The sequence below is a fragment of the Sebastes fasciatus genome, chromosome 8 (assembly GCF_043250625.1).
Source record: "Sebastes fasciatus isolate fSebFas1 chromosome 8, fSebFas1.pri, whole genome shotgun sequence".
NCBI classification, from domain to species: Eukaryota; Metazoa; Chordata; class Actinopteri; order Perciformes; family Sebastidae; genus Sebastes; species Sebastes fasciatus.
Genome location: NC_133802.1, coordinates 35,467,116 through 35,486,909, shown reverse-complemented (window position 1 = coordinate 35,486,909; position 19,794 = coordinate 35,467,116). Strand labels below are relative to the sequence as shown.

Below are 19,794 nucleotides of genomic sequence, written 5' to 3'. Positions count from 1 at the left end.
CCTCCTCCTCCTCATCCTCCTCCCCCTGCTCCTCCTCGTCCTCTTCCTCCTCCTCCTGCTCCTCCTCCTCTTCTTGCTCCTCCTCCTCTTCTTGCTCCTCCTCTGTCTCCTCCTCCTCTTCTTGCTCCTCCTCCTCCTCCTCCTCTTCTTGCTCCTCCTCCTCCTCCTCCTCTTCTTGCTCCTCCTCCTGCTCCTCCTCGTCCTCTTCTTCCTCCTCCTCCTCCTCATCCTCCTCCCCCTGCTCCTCCTCGTCCTCTTCCTCCTCCTCCTGCTCCTCCTCCTCTTCTTGCTCCTCCTCCTCTTCTTGCTCCTCCTCTGTCTCCTCCTCCTCTTCTTGCTCCTCCTCCTCCTCATCCTCTTCTTCCTCCTCCTCCTCCTCATCCTCCTCCCCCTGCTCCTCCTCGTCCTCTTCCTCCTCCTCCTGCTCCTCCTCCTCTTCTTGCTCCTCCTCTTCTTGCTCCTCCTCCTCCTCCTCCTCCTCCTCTGTCTCCTCCTCCTCTTCTTGCTCCTCCTCCTCTTCTTGCTCCTCCTCCTCTGTAGAGTCAACAGTTGTCTCCACGTTGTGTTTCAGTCTCTAGTTGGTCTTCAGAGTGTTTCTGAGTCTCTGAGAGGTTTGAGAGTTTAGTCTGGGTTCTGATCCGGTTTCTGTGATCCATCATGACGTTCCGGAGGCTGAAGAAGGTGAACTCCAGCGGACCGGAGACCGGACCCGCAGTCCGGGACACCGACGTCTATTTCCCCTCATCACGGTCCGACAGCTCCCGGTTACCGGCGGACTCCTCCTCAGAGGTCTACAGCTACCGGACTCTGGCTTACTCCGGAGGGACGCTGCCCCGCAGCTACCGGAAGGTACCGACTCCATCAACTCTTTATCTCAATATCGATTAGTTAGGAACATGTTTAAAGTTACTTTAGTAACTTTATCTCTCTCATTACCAATATGAAATCAATATGAAATCAATATGTAATCAATATGAAATCAATATGAAATCAATATGTAATCAATATGAAATCAATATGTAATCAATATGAAATCAATATGTAATCAATATGAAATCAATATGAAATCAATATGTAATCAATATGAAATCAATATGTAATCAATATGAAATCAATATGTAATCAATATGAAATCAATATGAAATCAATATGAAATCAATATGTAATCAATATGAAATCAATATGAAATCAATATGTAATCAATATGAAATCAATATGAAATCAATATGAAATCAATATGTATCAGTTAGGAATATGTATAAAGTTATGTTATGAACATTTTGAGCTCTAATTGTTTGAGTTGTTTGATATGAAGTTTAGAAGCAGAATAATAATAATTGACTTATTGTTGCATGAGATCAGGTCCAGTTCTGGTTCTGGACATTTAGGACTTCACTGGAACCGGCTCATCAACATGAACACGGTTCTAGTGGAACTTAATGATTATTAGAGGAGATGATATCTAATGATGACCAGTGGTGTTCAAAGTGGGGTTCCTGGGGCCCCCAGGGGTCGTTGAAGGGGTTCCTGGGGCCCCCATGGGTCGTTGAAGGGGTTCCTGGGGCCCCCATGGGTCGTTGAAGGGGTTCATGGTGCCCCCATGGGTCGTTGAAGGGGTTCATGGTGCCCCCATGGGTCGTTGAAGGGGTTCCTGGGGCCCCCACGGGTCGTTGAAGGGGTTCCTGGTGTCCCAACGGGTCGTTGAAGGGGTTCTTGGTGTCCCAACGGGTCGTTGAAGGGGTTCCTGGTGTCCCAACGGGTCGTTGAAGGGGTTCCTGGGATGATAGCATCTTCTAGTCTTTCTAGTCTGTTGGTTAGTGTCTCTCATTCTGTAACTGTACTTCCACTGGAGGTTTAAAACAGACTAGTGTCAGAGTAAAGAGAGGTCCAGTTATCCACAAACCTACATCCATCCATCCATCCATCCATCAGGTCGTCAGCTCTGTCGGTCATCACGGTCGCCTGAAAACAACAACAACATAACAACAACAACAACAACAACAACATAACAACACTCAGTTCTACATGACAGCAGACACATTAACAATCTGTTCATCTCATGCTGTTGAGGGAGGAACTGGTTCATGTTGATGAAAGGAGGACATTTGTTTTTTACTAGATTTTAGTTGAATGAAGGAAAAGTTGAAATATAATACTTTTTTCTTCTTCTTAAACTTTTTATGTAGCAAGAAAAGTATTGGTGAGCACCGTGGACAAAATAAATACCCAAAACGATAACTCTCAAAGCGTTATCTCAGCAGTGATGTGGGAGAATTAAGTGTTTAAAATAAGTGGAAAAAAAGGTTATAATGTGTTATATTATATTATTTATATTTATAATGTGTTTTCTAAAATCCTAAAATGAAAACACAACATATTATAAAGTATTTATGATCTCATACTGTGATGGAGATTTGTGAACTTTTAGTATTAGTGAAAGATTTTTAGTGTATATAAGTGAGTGTGTGAGTGTGTGTGTGTGTGTGTGTGTGTGTGTGTGCGTGCGTGCGTGCGTGCGTGCGTGCGTGCGTGTGTGTGTGTGTGTGTGCAGGTCTACAACAGAGCATTGTGCTGCAGCCGCCCCGTCGCTCTCTGAGGGAATAAATGCTCTCATTGAGACGTGAGCGGGACAATGTGGAAGTGTTGGACATAAAGAAAGCAACAGTTTACTAGCAGGAGCACAGAGCTGCCTTTCATAGGAGGACCAGACCAGGCCTGCTTATAGACCCCGTCCTTATGGACTCAGTCAGGTAGGACCCGGTCCAGACCAGGCCTGCTTATAGACCCGGTCCTTATGGACTCAGTCAGGTAGGACCCGGTCCAGACCAGGCCTGCTTATAGACCCGGTCCTTATGGACCCAGTCAGGTAGGACCCGGTCCAGACCGGGTCTGCTTCTAGACCCGGTCCTTATGGACTCAGTCAGGTAGGACCCGGTCCAGACCAGGGCTGGTTGTAGATCCCTTCAGTGGACAGATCCCGTCCTTATGGACTCAGTCAGGTAGGACCTGGTCCGGACCTGCTGCTGACTGGAGCTTTCACTCAATGCCGTCATTGTGTCACTTATTCCATCTCGCTGTGTCTTTAACAGGCTGGAGGAGGAGGCTGGTTCACTGTGAAATCCAGGCCAAATTCAGGCCAAATCCAGGCCAAGTTCAGGCCAAATTCAGGCCAAATCCAGGCCAAGTTCAGGCCAAATCCAGGCCAAATCCAGGCCAAATCCAGGCCAAATCCAGGCCAAATTCAGGCCAAATCCAGGCCAAATCCAGGCCAAGTTCAGGCCAAATTCAGGCCAAATCCAGGCCAAGTTCAGGCCAAATCCAGGCCAAATCCAGGCCAAATTCAGGCCAAATCCAGGCCAAATCCAGGCCAAGTTCAGGCCAAATTCAGGCCAAATCCAGGCCAAATCCAGGCCAAGTTCAGGCCAAATCCAGGCCAAATCCAGGCCAAATCCAGGCCAAATTCAGGCCAAATCCAGGCCAAATCCAGGCCAAGTTCAGGCCAAATCCAGGAGCTCTTCTGCTGTTGTGACTGAAGGAAACAAAGAGCAGCCAGACGCGCATTTCTGGTTTCACCTTTGATGTTTCCATCGTGGCTCAGTGGGGTTTAAAACACAAACACGGTGCACGTGTTGCGGCTTCAGGACGGGATGGACCGGTTGTTTCACTGACGTGTGTTCAGGAGGTGTGTCCTGAAGGGGGGGCGGGGGGGGGAACCCCCGTGAGTAATGCTGTGTTAACCTCACGCTTCAGGTCTGGTTTCATTTTCTCCTCGCAGGGCGGCGGGCTGCAGACCTGGAAACCGCTAACGCTGCCACCAGAACCACAAAGGTACAAACCTCCTCCATCACTCACTGACTCCTACTCTCCTCTCCTCTTCTGTCTCTTCATCTTCCTCCTCTCACTGTCCTCTCTTCTTCTGTCTCTTCATATTCCTCCTCTCACTGTCCTCTCCTCTTCTGTCTCTTCATCTTCCTCCTCTCACTGTCCTCTCTTCATATTCCTCCTCTCACTGTCCTCTCTTCTTCTGTCTCTTCATATTCCTCCTCTCACTGTCCTCTCCTCTTCTGTCTCTTCATCTTCCTCCTCTCACTGTCCTCTCTTCATCTTCCTCCTCTCACTGTCCTCTCTTCATATTCCTCCTCTCACTGTCCTCTCTTCATATTCCTCCTCTCACTGTCCTCTCTTCATCTGTCTCTTCATATTCCTCCTCTCACTGTCCTCTCCTCTTCTGTCTCTTCATCTTCCTCCTCTCACTGTCCTCTCCTCTTCTGTCTCTTCATCTTCCTCCTCTCACTGTCCTCTCTTCATATTCCTCCTCTCACTGTCCTCTCCTCTTCTGTCTCTTCCTATTCCTCCTCTCACTGTCCTCTCCTCTTCTGTCTCTTCATATTCCTCCTCTCAGTGTCCGGAGTCCTCTCAGTGAAAGGCCTCATTCAGACGGGCGTCTATTGTCATGCATGATGTTCTTTGAGGGTTGTCATGAATTTTTCATGTTTGGCCGCCCCTGCACGAGAGATGCTGCGTTGGCGTTCGTCCGTCCAACAGACCGCCGTACTGTACATTTAGCTGTGACGTCCAGACGCTGGCGTCCGTCCGTCCAACAGACCGCCGTACTGTACGTTTAGCTGTGACGTCCAGACGCTGGCGTCCGTCCGTCCAACAGACCGCCGTACTGTACGTTTAGCTGTGACGTCCAGACGCTGGTGGACACAGAAGAAGTCCTGTTCAGCCAGCACAGATCTCTTGTTGTCCAGTTTAGATAAAGACGCACATGAAGAGAGGAAGACGGACGTAAACATCTCGTTGACCTCCTCTCATCTTTTATAAATGAGTGTTTGAGTATCATCGTCACCAGGAGCCACAAAGATAGATTTTCTGCTCAACAACAGTTTTTGGAGCTCCTTGACGATCGGAGGCAAATCGGCGTTGACTCGCCGCTCGCACATCCGTACTCGAGCGTCATGTGTGAACTGCTCGCCGACGCAAGCTGAGAGGCTCGCCGACGCCTCGCCGACGCCTCGCAGACACATCCCAGATATCCAGCAGGCTAAATATCTGGAGCTGTCGGGGACTCCGACCACGAGCTGCAGCCAATGAGAGCGCGGGACACGGGTTGAGGGTAAACCTGGGGGAGGAGCCTGTAACAACAGGAAGTGACTGGATGTGTTGGATTTACAACACGGAGAGAAGTAGTTGTTGCACCGAGAGGAAGAAACAGTAGAAGAGAGAGTGGAAACAACAACACAGTGTCTCGTGCACGGTGTCTCGTGCACGGTACCGAGATTTGAGGACTCTGAAAGTCCCGTTGTGTGAACCTCAAGTAGAGTTATTATGGTATGGATGACCTCTGAGTGAGGCGAACGGCGTTACCACGGTTTAACACCACGTTACCGCGGCCTTGGAAAGGGAGGAGAGAGCGGGGGGAATCATTAGATGTCACCAAATCCTGCAGACTGTCCCTTTAAACGATCAGCTGGTATCAGAACAGATGCTGATTAATCACACAGATCAAATCAAATCAAATCAAATCAATTTATTTTTGTATAGCGTCAAATCACAACAGAAGTTATCTCAAAACGCTTTATATGTAGAGCAGGTCTATGACCGTACACCAGAGTTTTGAGACCCAACAGGATCCACCAAGCGCACTGTGGCCAGGAAAAACTCCCCGATTACTGGGAAGAAACCTGGAGCAGAACCGGGCGCAGGGCGGGCGGCCATCTGATAAGAAGTCATATACAATAATAGCTTTATTTATTTATTTATTAGTATATTTATTTATTGTTTAATATATATTTCTTATATAAGAAGTTGCTGCAGTTGAAATAAAAAAGATAAAACTTTGTTCTTTTTCAGGAAGTTGGTGGTTCTGGAGAAGAAGGAAGAGGAGACGTTTGGTTTTGAGATCCAGGTAAGAGGATTAACGGAGGGGGGGGGGGTTTAACAGGTCGAGTGCCATTTAACAGGATTTCCCAGAACGAACACGTCTCTGTCAACAGATGTTCAAACTGATCGGACACGTCTCCGTCAACAGATGTTGAAACTTGAAGCCTGTAAATCTCTTAATCCGAGCATTTGCCTGCTGCGGCGTGGCGGAGGTTAAAGGGGTCAAAGGTCACGCATCAGTCCAGTAACTCGCTGAGTGTCGGTCCCATGACTCCAGAGAAGAGGAGATGTTTTTCTGTATTTTAAGCCGCGTGGTTTCCATGTAATACCTGCTTCACTGTCAGACGACTTTCTGACCTCGTTTTGACCTCCGTATCTCGCCGATCTCTCCGCCGCCGCCCTGAAGCTCTGCAGCCTTACAATGTCGCCTCTGTTGTGCTTCTTTAAATAGTTCTCTGAAACGGTTAAATGTTGTCGTGGCGTGTTTCAGCTTCAGTGTGAGTGGAGCAGCGCTGCATGGAGGGAAAGACATGTTGTTCTATTTACGGTTTGGATGGATGTTCCCGCCCTTCCTGCCGCCTGTGGCCAGGAGGAAGTGAGGTCATCAGGGCCAGTTTGAGATGAGCTGGGAGTCTCGTGTTTGCCTGTTATGTTCACATACCGACGTGCAGTTCAGGATCCAGCATGCAAATGTGATATTTGCCTTTCAACGATATCTGCGTTTATCTCCAGCGAGCCGGCGGATCTGAATCATTGCAAATGTTCCATCAGAGACACTCGTCCACGCTTTAACAGGAACGCTGGACTGTAGGAAGTTGTTGAGTGTCAGCCACATGTTGGCTGACTGATGGTTGAGTGACAAGAGGAAGTCTATCTGGAGCTGTGACCTTCTGCAGAGAGGCCGCGGCGACAGAAACCAGGAACAACATGCGAATACACGAGGAAGTAACAAAAACACCACAAAATATGAGACGTTATGTAGCAGATACTGTAGGTCACCATCAGGCCTTTAGACTCACCTTGACCACATAAAAGGAGGCGCTGAATTAACACCAGAGCAGCGGTGAAGAGCGGCGAGCGGCGAGAGGCTATGTGATGTCTATGGGAAGCTGCGGCGTTCGCTCCCGAGCTCAGCGAGCTGCAGCCGTGCGATTCTGCGGCTATTATTATAAAATATATATGTATATATATGTATATATATATACATATATATACATATATGTATATATATATATATACAGTATATATATATATAATATATTATTATAAACTAAAAGTTGGGAAAAGTTGAACTTTTAACGGAGAAGTAAGGCCAGAGAGGACTGCAGCCAATCAGCAGACAGATCCTTTTGACCTACATTACGTCCTGCGTTATGTTCCTGTGTTTCTTGTAATACAGTTCATGTTTTACCTCCATGTAATACAGGTCATGTTTTACATCGATGAAATACAGTTCATGTTTTACATCCATGTAATACAGTTCATGTTTTACCTCCATGTAAAACAGTTCATGTTTTACATCCATGTAATACAGTTCATGTTTTACCTCCATGTAAAACAGTTCATGTTTTACCTCCATGTAATACAGTTCATGTTTTACATCCATGTAATACAGTTCATGTTTTACATCGATGTAATACAGTTCATGTTTTACATCGATGTAATACAGTTCATGTTTTACCTCCATGTAATACAGTTCATGTTTTACCTCCATGTAAAACAGTTCATGTTTTACCCCCATGTAATACAGTTCATGTTTTACCTCCATGTAATACAGTTTATGTTTTACATCGATGTAATACAGTTAATTTTTTACATCCATGTAATACAGTTCGTTTTACCTCCATGTAATACAGTTCATGTTTTACATCGATGTAATACAGTTCATGTTTTACATCCATGTAATAGAGTTCATGTTTTACCTCCATGTAATACAGTTCATTTTTTACATCCATGTAATACAGTTCATGTTTTACCTCCATGTAATACAGTTCATGTTTTACATCCATGTAATTCAGTTCATGTTTTACATCCATGTAATACAGTTCATGTTTTATCGCCATGTAATACAGTTCATGTTTTACATCCATGTAATTCAGTTCATGTTTTACATCCATGTAATACAGTTCATGTTTTACCTCCATGTAATACAGTTCATGTTTTACATCCATGTAATACAGTTCATGTTTTACCTCCATGTAATACAGTTCATTTTTTACATCCATGTAATACAGTTCATGTTTTACATCCATGTAATTCAGTTCATGTTTTACATCCATGTAATACAGTTCATGTTTTACATCCATGTAATACAGTTCATGTTTTATCGCCATGTAATACAGTTCATGTTTTACATCCATGTAATACAGTTCATGTTTTATCGCCATGTAATACAGTTCATGTTTTACATCCATGTAATTCAGTTCATGTTTTACATCCATGTAATTCAATTCATGTTTTACCTCCATGTAATACAGTTCATGTTTTACCTCCATGTAATACAGTTCATGTTTTACCTCCATGTAATACAGTTCATGTTTTATCGCCATGTAATACAGTTCATGTTTTACATCCATGTAATTCAGTTCATGTTTTACATCCATGTAATACAGTTCATGTTTTACCTCCATGTAATACAGTTCATGTTTTACCTCCATGTAATACAGTTCCTGTTTTACATCCATGTAATTCAGTTCATGTTTTACATCCATGTAATACAGTTCATGTTTTATCGCCATGTAATACAGTTCATGTTTTACCTCCATGTAATACAGTTCATGTTTTACCTCCATGTAATACAGTTCATGTTTTACATCCATGTAATACAGTTCATGTTTTATCGCCATGTAATACAGTTCATGTTTTACATCCATGTAATTCAGTTCATGTTTTACATCCATGTAATACAGTTCATGTTTTACATCCATGTAATACAGTTCATGTTTTATCGCCATGTAATACAGTTCATGTTTTACCTCCATGTAAAACAGTTCATGTTTTACATCCATGTAATACAGTTCATGTTTTACCTCCATGTAAAACAGTTCATGTTTTACCTCCATGTAATACAGTTCATGTTTTACATCCATGTAATACAGTTCATGTTTTACATCGATGTAATACAGTTCATGTTTTACATCGATGTAATACAGTTCATGTTTTACCTCCATGTAATACAGTTCATGTTTTACCTCCATGTAAAACAGTTCATGTTTTACCCCCATGTAATACAGTTCATGTTTTACCTCCGTGTAATACAGTTTATGTTTTACATCGATGTAATACAGTTCATGTTTTACCTCCATGTAATACAGTTCATGTTTTACATCCATGTAATACAGTTCATGTTTTACCTCCATGTAATACAGTTAATTTTTTACATCCATGTAATACAGTTCGTTTTACCTCCATGTAATACAGTTCATGTTTTACATCGATGTAATACAGTTCATGTTTTACATCCATGTAATACAGTTCATGTTTTACCTCCATGTAATACAGTTCATTTTTTACATCCATGTAATACAGTTCATGTTTTACCTCCATGTAATACAGTTCATGTTTTACATCCATGTAATTCAGTTCATGTTTTACATCCATGTAATACAGTTCATGTTTTATCGCCATGTAATACAGTTCATGTTTTACATCCATGTAATTCAGTTCATGTTTTACATCCATGTAATACAGTTCATGTTTTACCTCCATGTAATACAGTTCATGTTTTACATCCATGTAATACAGTTCATGTTTTACCTCCATGTAATACAGTTCATTTTTTACATCCATGTAATACAGTTCATGTTTTACCTCCATGTAATACAGTTCATGTTTTACATCCATGTAATTCAGTTCATGTTTTACATCCATGTAATACAGTTCATGTTTTACATCCATGTAATACAGTTCATGTTTTATCGCCATGTAATACAGTTCATGTTTTACATCCATGTAATACAGTTCATGTTTTATCGCCATGTAATACAGTTCATGTTTTACATCCATGTAATTCAGTTCATGTTTTACATCCATGTAATTCAATTCATGTTTTACCTCCATGTAATACAGTTCATGTTTTACCTCCATGTAATACAGTTCATGTTTTACCTCCATGTAATACAGTTCATGTTTTACCTCCATGTAATACAGTTCATGTTTTATCGCCATGTAATACAGTTCATGTTTTACATCCATGTAATTCAGTTCATGTTTTACATCCATGTAATACAGTTCATGTTTTACCTCCATGTAATACAGTTCATGTTTTACCTCCATGTAATACAGTTCCTGTTTTACATCCATGTAATTCAGTTCATGTTTTACATCCATGTAATACAGTTCATGTTTTATCGCCATGTAATACAGTTCATGTTTTACCTCCATGTAATACAGTTCATGTTTTACCTCCATGTAATACAGTTCATGTTTTACATCCATGTAATACAGTTCATGTTTTATCGCCATGTAATACAGTTCATGTTTTACATCCATGTAATACAGTTCATGTTTTACATCCATGTAATACAGTTCATGTTTTACATCCATGTAATACAGTTCATGTTTTATCGCCATGTAATACAGTTCATGTTTTACATCCATGTAATACAGTTCATGTTTTACATCCATGTAATACAGTTCATGTTTTACCTCCATGTAAAACAGTTCATGTTTTACCCCCATGTAATACAGTTCATGTTTTACCTCCATGTAATACAGTTTATGTTTTACATCGATGTAATACAGTTCATGTTTTACCTCCATGTAATACAGTTCATGTTTTACATCCATGTAATACAGTTCATGTTTTACCTCCATGTAATACAGTTAATTTTTTACATCCATGTAATACAGTTCGTTTTACCTCCATGTAATACAGTTCATGTTTTACATCGATGTAATACAGTTCATGTTTTACATCGATGTAATACAGTTCATGTTTTACCTCCATGTAATACAGTTAATTTTTTACATCCATGTAATACAGTTCATGTTTTACCTCCATGTAATACAGTTCATGTTTTACATCCATGTAATTCAGTTCATGTTTTACATCCATGTAATACAGTTCATGTTTTACATCCATGTAATACAGTTCATGTTTTACCTCCATGTAATACAGTTCATGTTTTACATCCATGTAATACAGTTCATGTTTTACCTCCATGTAATACAGTTCATTTTTTACATCCATGTAATACAGTTCATGTTTTATCGCCATGTAATACAGTTCATGTTTTATCGCCATGTAATACAGTTCATGTTTTACATCCATGTAATTCAGTTCATGTTTTACATCCATGTAATTCAGTTCATGTTTTACATCCATGTAATACAGTTCATGTTTTACATCCATGTAATACAGTTCATGTTTTACATCCATGTAATTCAGTTCATGTTTTACATCCATGTAATACAGTTCATGTTTTACATCCATGTAATACAGTTCATGTTTTATCGCCATGTAATACAGTTCATGTTTTACATCCATGTAATACAGTTCATGTTTTATCGCCATGTAATACAGTTCATGTTTTACATCCATGTAATTCAGTTCATGTTTTACATCCATGTAATTCAATTAATGTTTTACCTCCATGTAATACAGTTCATGTTTTACCTCCATGTAATACAGTTCATGTTTTACCTCCATGTAATACAGTTCATGTTTTATCGCCATGTAATACAGTTCATGTTTTACATCCATGTAATTCAGTTCATGTTTTACATCCATGTAATACAGTTCATGTTTTACCTCCATGTAATACAGTTCATGTTTTACCTCCATGTAATACAGTTCCTGTTTTACATCCATGTAATTCAGTTCATGTTTTACATCCATGTAATACAGTTCATGTTTTATCGCCATGTAATACAGTTCATGTTTTACCTCCATGTAATACAGTTCATGTTTTACCTCCATGTAATACAGTTCATGTTTTACATCCATGTAATACAGTTCATGTTTTATCGCCATGTAATACAGTTCATGTTTTACATCCATGTAATACAGTTCATGTTTTACATCCATGTAATACAGTTCATGTTTTACCTCCATGTAATACAGTTCATGTTTTACATCCATGTAATACAGTTCATGTCTTATCGCCATGTAATACAGTTACCTCCTGTGTGTAATAGAGGAGGTAAAACATGAATGATCAGCAGTGTATGAAACTAGAATCAGGCGGCTTCTGTTGAGTTCGACCAATCAGATGCTGTTTTGTGGTGTGACGTTCCCTCTGTGCTTCCATGGACGTTTTCTTGGAGGAATCGTAACACAAAGAGAGAATTTAGTCCTAAAAGTACGAGCTCAGTCTGCTGAAGCCTCAACGTTATTTTCAGCCGAATTTCAGACGTCATTTATGAAACGTCGGAGTATATTTTGGCGAGAGGTAGACGTTCAGTGATTTGATGTGTGTGTCTCTGGCGTTCTGTCACGGCGTCCTCAGCTGCTGGTCCAGCGGTGGTTGTGTATAACGGACACATTGTTAATGTGAGACGGTTCCTCTACATCAAGAAGAAGGACGTATGTATTTTTCTCAGCGGTTGTTGTGTCTCTTTCAGACGTACGGGCTGCACCACCAGGACCAGAACTCGGTGGAGATGTGCACGTTTGTGTGCAAAGTGCACGATGACAGTCCAGCCCAGCAATCGGGACTTAGAGTTGGTGAGTTTCCTCTTTTTTGAACTGAAGCCTAAAATAACCTGTAGAGCTCTGGTAATAGACCTGAGGGGAAGTCAGCTGACACGCGTCGTGCCGTACGCCAGCCGCGTGGGGAAGTACCAACAGGCCTGTTTGCCTTCTCATCCTCAAGTCAACACTCAGCTCCTCTCTCAGCGCCATGTCTACAGTCAGTCACACTTTGAAGGAAGTCTTATTTTCATACGGGACATTTTGGGTCCTTTTTCTAAATCCTCAAAGATGGAAAGAGTGATTTTAAAAGAGTTGATCTTAGTCCAACAGAAGCTGTGATGTCATTCACTTTGCTTCTATAAACTATCTCTGGGTTTCAAACTCGTGACGGCTCGGTCCCCAGCCGCTCCGCCTCCTTCCTTCACCCAACCTGCGTGTGTCACTTCAGTTTCACTTCCTACATTCCTCGCATGCTCGCTCTATTGTTCCCCGTGTCTCGCTGCGAGCGCAGTGACATCATTCATCATCGGGCGGCGGTTTCTGAAAGAGGAAAACAGGCTGAGAGCTCACAGACGCTGCTGCTGTCACGCAGGAGCGTTCACGCCACATCTAACGGTCCTCAAGTGGAACAATACGAGTCTCAGATAAATAAACCGATGTGGCTTCAACATCTTTAAATTAGTTCATTAAGGAGCCCGACGCCTCCTCCACATCTGGGCTACACATCTGTGTTGCACATCTGCGCTGCACATGTGTCGACGTTTCATTCACAATCAAACAGCCAGTCGGATTGAATCCTGACCTGATGTGTGCGTGTGTGTGTGTGTGTGTGTGTGTGTGTGTGTGTGCGTGTGCGTGTGCGTGCAGGGGACACCATCACCAGTGTGAACGAGGTCACCGTGGACGGGTTTCGGCACCAGGAGATCGTTCAGCTCATCCGGGCCTGTGGCGACACGCTGAGGTACAGACGGATCAATATCAATATAATTCATCAGTTAACGTGTTCATCTATTCTAGAGATGAAACATGAAGTCCATCTGACAGGAAGGTAGAAGCAGCTTGATGGTTGTTAAAGTGAAATAATCTGATTAGATAGATAGATGGATGGATGGATGGATGGATGGATGGATGGATGGACACTCTTCCTCGTTGTCCTCGTCCTCCTCCTCGTCCTCCTCCTCCTCCTTGTCCTCCTCCTCGTCGTCGTCTTCCTCCTCCTCCTCCTCCTCCTCCTGCTCCACCTCTTGTAAAAGTTGTACAGCCCAGTTAGTGTGTGTGATCTGAACCACATCAGAGCATCAGAGCAGGATCACAGTTACAGTCTGACATCATCACATTACTCTGTGGACACTAACTGGAGTCTAAAGGTTGAAGTGAAAACGAGTCCACTCGTGTAATTCAGAGGATTTACCAGCGTGGAGTGGAAACTGTCCCCCCCGTCCCCCCCGTCCTCCTCTCCACCACCGTCTAATGAAAAGACTCTTTCATACGGTCACACTGTAGTTGTTTTATGGCTCTTGTTGTTTTTATACGTGCTTCCTGTTACTCTGATGAACTCTGGTTATATACAGTCTTGTTCTGGTTATATACAGTCTTATTCTGGCTATATACAGTCTTATTCTGGTTATATACAGTCTTATTCTGGTCATACAGTCTTGTTCTGGTTATATACAGTCTTATTCTGGTTATATACAGTCTTATTCTGGCTATATACAGTCATATTCTGGTTATATACAGTCTTATACAGTCTTATTCTGGTTATATACAGTCTTCTTCTGGTTATACAGTCTTATTCTGGTTATAGACAGTCTTGTTCTGGTTATATACAGTCTTATTCTGGTTATATACAGTCTTATTATTGTTATATACAGTCTTATTCTGGTTATATACAGTCTTATTCTGGTCATACAGTCTTATTCTGGTTATAGACAGTCTTATTCTGGTTATAGACATTCTTCTTCTGGTTATACAGTTTTATTCTGGTTATAGACAGTCTTGTTCTGGTTATATACAGTCTTATCCTGGTTATATAAAGTCTTATTCTGGTTTACAGGCTGGAGACGGTCTACAGTGACTCCATCAGGAAAGCGGAGCTGGAAGCGCGGCTGCAGTATCTGAAGGTGACTGAAGCTTTTTCCTTTTTACTGTTTGTCAGACTGTGTGTGTCCAACGGTCTGTTATACGTAGCAACGGTCTCTTATACGTAGCAACAGTCTGTTATACGTAGCGACGGTCTGTTATACATAGAAACGGTCTGTTATACGTAGCAACATTCTGTTATATGTAACAACGGTCTGTTATACCGAGCGACGGTCTGTTATACGTAGCGAAGGTCTGTTATACGTAGCAATGGTCTGTTATACGTAGCGAAGGTCTGTTATACATAGCAACATTCTGTTATACGTAGCGACGGTCTGTTATATGTAGCGAAGGTCTGTTATACGTAGCAACGGTCTGTTATACGTAGCGAAGGTCTGTTATACGTAGCAACGGTCTGTTATACGTAGCGAAGGTCTGTTATACGTAGCAACATTCTGTTATATGTAGCGACGGTCTGTTAAATGTAGCAACGGTCTGTTATACATAGCAACAGTCTGCTATACATAGCAACGGTCTGTTATACATAGCGACGGTCTGTTATACATAGCAACGGTCTGCTATACGTAGCAACGGTCTGTTATACGTAGCAATGGTCTGCTATACATAACGACAGTCTGTTATACATAGCAACGGTCTGCTATACATAGCGACGGTCTGCTATACATAGCAACGGTCTGTTATACATAGCGACGGTCTGTTATACATAGCGACGGTCTGTTATACATAGCAACGGTCTGCTATACGTAGCAACGGTCTGTTATACGTAGCAATGGTCTGCTATACATAACGACAGTCTGTTATACATAGCAACGGTCTGTTATACATAGCGACGGTCTGTTATACATAGCGACGGTCTGTTATACATAGCAACGGTCTGCTATACATAGCAATGGTCTGTTATACGTAGCGACGTTCTTTTATGCATAGCGACGGTCTGTTATACGTAGCAACGGTCTGTTATACAGAAATTACAGACCGTTATTGACCAATCAGAATTGAGTATTCAACCTAGCCGTGTAATAATGTTAGATATAGACCCCCCCACACACACACACCTGCCCCCCCCAGCAGCACCACCTGTTGCAGCAGCAGCTCCCTGATCTCTGCAGACATTCTCCAACTGGTGGCTGTTAGAAAGCTGCCAGCTTCCCCCTCAAACATCCCAGCAGCTGTTGCTCTGATCCTCGGCTCTCTGAGATACTAATCCTCCTGTTACACATTAACCTGCTGCTCAACACGCTGCAACGCCGGGATATCTCTCTCTATATATACAGTATATATATATATAATATCACTAAATACAACAACTCATTCATGTTGCTATTGACTAGGGCTCTCATTTTAACGCCACTAATTTCTTTAACGCGTTAACTTGTGATTTTTAGGTTGTAGCGGATCAGTTTTAAAACTGGAGTGAAGATCCTGGTATCATCTGAAACTATAGAACCTGATGAATCCATCGGTACCAACCATGTCAGACTAGCTGGTCATGAAGGAGGTTAAATAACGCTCCACAGTTATGCTAAACTGTCATGTCCATGTTCAAAGGGGTCCCCTGACCTCTGACCTCCAGATATGTGAATGTAAATGGGTTCTATGGGTACCCACGAGTCTCCCCTTTACAGACATGCCCACTTTATGATAATCACATGCAGTTTGGGGCAAGTCATAGTGAAGTCAGCACACTGACACACTGACAGCTGTTGTTGCCTGTTGGGCTGCAGTTTGCCATGTTATGATGGGAGCATATTGTTTTATGCTAAATGCAGTACCTGTGAGGGTTTCTGATCAATATCTGTCATTGATTTGTGTTGTTAATTGATTTATAATAATAAATATATACATACATTTACATAAAGCAGCATATTTGTCCACTCCCATGTTGATAAGAGGTTTAAATACTTGACTAATCTCCCTTTAAGGTTCATTTAGAACAGATAAAACATGTGTGATTAAATATTTGAGTTGATTGACAGCCCTAGCAACGACTACAAACAAAAACACTGACAGAAAAACGGACACACTAAAAACTAGTCCAGTCATAGTCCGACCACGTTGCCTGTCAGTTAGCGGTGAGACGGGGAAGTCGTCTTCCTGTTATGTGTCAATGCAGTTTTTCGGTTTCACACATACTGATGTAATCAGTCCCTTGCGTGGACACACATAATGTAACTCTGTTATACATGAGCTGGGAGACCCCCCATGAACAGGATCAAAGATTATAGATATCACCATCAAAACTTCCCCAGTTCATTACTCACATCAACACGATGTATTTATGAATTACAGGTTTTCTGAAATGTTGTGTTTAAATATGTAAATGAGGCGTTCTCTGACTGTAACTTTGGGTGAATTTAGGTAAATCTACAGACACAAAAAGACAAAGTAGTAAAATAAACACCTAAGTGTGTATTCTTTCCACTAGTCAGTTAGGGTAACCCTGAAGTAGGGTTAGGGTAACTCTGTAGTACGATCAGGGTAACCCTGTAGTAGGGTTAGGGTAACTCTGTAGTAGGGTTAGGGTAACCCTCTAGTAGGGTTAGGGTAACCCTGTAGTAGGGTCAGGGTAACCCTGTAGTAGGGTCAGGGTAACCCTGTAGTAGGGTCAGGGTAACCCTGTAGTAGGGTCAGGGTAACCCTGTAGTAGGGTTAGGGTAACTCTGTAGTAGGGTTAGGGTAACCCTCTAGTAGGGTCAGGGTAACCCTCTAGTAGGGTCAGGGTAACCCTGTAGTAGGGTCAGGGTAACCCTGTAGTAGGGTTAGGGTAACCCTCTAGTAGGGTCAGGGTAACCCTCTAGTAGGGTCAGGGTAACCCTGTAGTAGGGTCAGGGTAACCCTGTAGTAGGGTCAGGGTAACCCTGTAGTAGGGTCAGGGTAACCCTGTAGTAGGGTCAGGGTATTCCTGTAGTGTCTGTCTGGCCTTAAATGAATGCGTCCCACCGTTAACCCTTTACGTTCCTGTTTCATGAGTTGTTGTGTCTTTTATTGAACATTATGTCTCCGTCTCGTCTCCGTCTTTGTTTTGCAGCAAACTCTTCATGAGAAATGGGATGAATATCGCTCGCTGATGGTGCAGGAGCAGAGGCTGGTTCACGGTACGATATTATTTCATTCATTCATTTACTTTATTTCTCTCCGTGTCAAATCTGCTTTTACACACAGAACACATTCATTCATCAGATTTATACATGTAGAAACATGAACACAATATTTCTCTGACCTGTTTTAACTGTGTTGACAGCGTAGCGCTGCGCAGCGCTGCGTAACGTAGTTTGAAGAGTTTCCTGCGTGTTAAACTCGTGGTCGTCCTCCGTCCTCACTCTTCTTCCGTCCTGCAGGAATCGTGCTGAGCGACGCCGCGGTCTACGAGTCCCTGGAGTCGGCAGGCGTGTACGGCAGCCTCGGCACTCCCAGCCCCGCCGCTCAGAGAGCTCTCCGCTGCACTGGCAGCACCAGCAGCAGCGCCAGCTTTCTCAGCACCGCCACCGAGGACGACCCTCTCTACCAGACCTGCCCGTACCGGGAGGACGGTGGCGTGGACTCGGACGGCACAGACAAGAAGAAAGAGCAGCAGCAGCCGCAGAAGAAGCAGCAGCGCCTCCGACCGGCCAGCGAGCTCTTCAGCACGGCCAAGACGCAGTTGACCCGCAGCGCCAGCACACGCAGCCACATGAGAGGACCTTCGTCCTCATCCACCTCGGGGGACAAGCAGGGAGGAGTCAGCTCGCTGCAGAGGAAGCCCAAACAGAAAAGCTTCCGCAGGCGCATCCTCAAATTCATCCCGGGCTTGAACCGCCCGTTGGAGGAGGAGGAGAGCAAACTGTGAGCCGTCGGCCGAGACGTCGCCGACCCAAAGACTGAAAGCACAAAACCACCGAAGAAGAGTGAAGAGAAAGAACATGTGTCTCCGGTCTGCAGCGGTTCACAGCTGTACATAACTTCCTTTAGTTCTTTAACTTATTTATTTATTTGATCTGCTCTTTGTCCACTTTTACTGCATGCACCATCTTTTATTCTGACTGCCGAGTCGACGGCGTTACGACGGCGTGTTTGTGCAACGCCACATTTTGTAAGTTTGATTTTTACTTTGGATGATTCCTGTTGATCCTGTTTTATGTTGAAGTCACGGCTCCTAAAAATAAAAATGTGTCATTTTCAGATTATTCGTTCATTATTTTGTGCAGAGTTTGCAAGAAAAGCTATTTTGTTCCAGAAGCTGCAGCTGTTTGTGGGAACGCTCGCTGCCAGACCTCGAGGGTACACGCCGTCTGGTTGTAATTTCCCCGCTGGAGATGTGTCCCAACGCCATGTGATGCTTTTAAATATAGCGAGTCTTCATCGTTCCACAACTCTTATCACTTGAGTTCTGGAGGTCAGCGTCTGGTTTGTGATGGTTTGAGGCTTGTTGGTGGTGCGAGGTGTCCAGAATGGAGGCTGTTGTATCGGCGTGACACGCTGTATTGTTGGGAGGACGGCGAGGAATGTGCGGAGAAAGGCATGACCCAAAATTCCGAAACACAACCGCTTTCTTTCAGCTCCTGTAGGCCAAGGATTCCTCCTCTTCCACGCTGCCATATTCCCATGGCAGCTTCGGTGTGTGTGTGTGTGTGTGTGTGTGTGTGTGTGTGTGTGTGTGTGTGTGTGTGTGTGTGTGTGTGTGTGTGTGTGTGTTGGGCGGGGGTTGCTCTGAGTCTTTTCATTCCCAGCTGACCCGTGAGGTCACGGCGGTCACTCTCCGGCGTTGATCCCTTTTGTCCTCCGCCGGTCATTCAGAGATGCTTCCATCAGGAGTGTTGATGATGACGAGCGATGGTATGCGGCGGCCATGCTGTTGGAGCCGAGCCCTCTGACTGTGTGTGTTTTTGTGTGTGTGTGTGTGTGTGTGTGTGTGTGTGTGTGTGGGGGGTGGATTGTTATGCGAGCTTGCCGATGCTGGAACGTGAGTTCAGAGTGAACGAGCTGAATGCATAACGAGGGGATGATTATTCAATATGATGGTGCACTAAAAACAAGGTGAGAACCATTTAACAGACAGAAGACATAATATCACGATACACCGGCGTATCGGTATTGTCGGGTCGGGTCCGGTCGGGTCTGGTCCGGTCCGGTCGGGTCTGGTCCGGTCCGGTCGGGTCTGGTCCGGTCCGGTCGGGTCTGGTCCGGTCCGGTCGGGT

The 19,794-nt window shown here is 43.4% G+C and overlaps 1 protein-coding gene across 1 annotated transcript; it reads left to right on the top strand.

Annotated features, from left to right (window-relative positions):
* Positions 1 to 595: 595 nt before the first annotated feature.
* tamalin (trafficking regulator and scaffold protein tamalin) lies at positions 596 to 18,780 on the top strand. Its single transcript, XM_074645214.1, has 8 exons — positions 596 to 849; positions 3,776 to 3,828; positions 5,857 to 5,911; positions 12,451 to 12,553; positions 13,388 to 13,481; positions 14,574 to 14,640; positions 17,649 to 17,715; positions 17,959 to 18,780. Exons 1-8 carry the CDS (start codon positions 658 to 660, stop codon positions 18,444 to 18,446), a joined length of 1,119 nt encoding a protein of 372 aa, XP_074501315.1. The 5' UTR covers positions 596 to 657; the 3' UTR covers positions 18,447 to 18,780.
* The last annotated feature ends 1,014 nt before the right edge of the window (positions 18,781 to 19,794 follow it).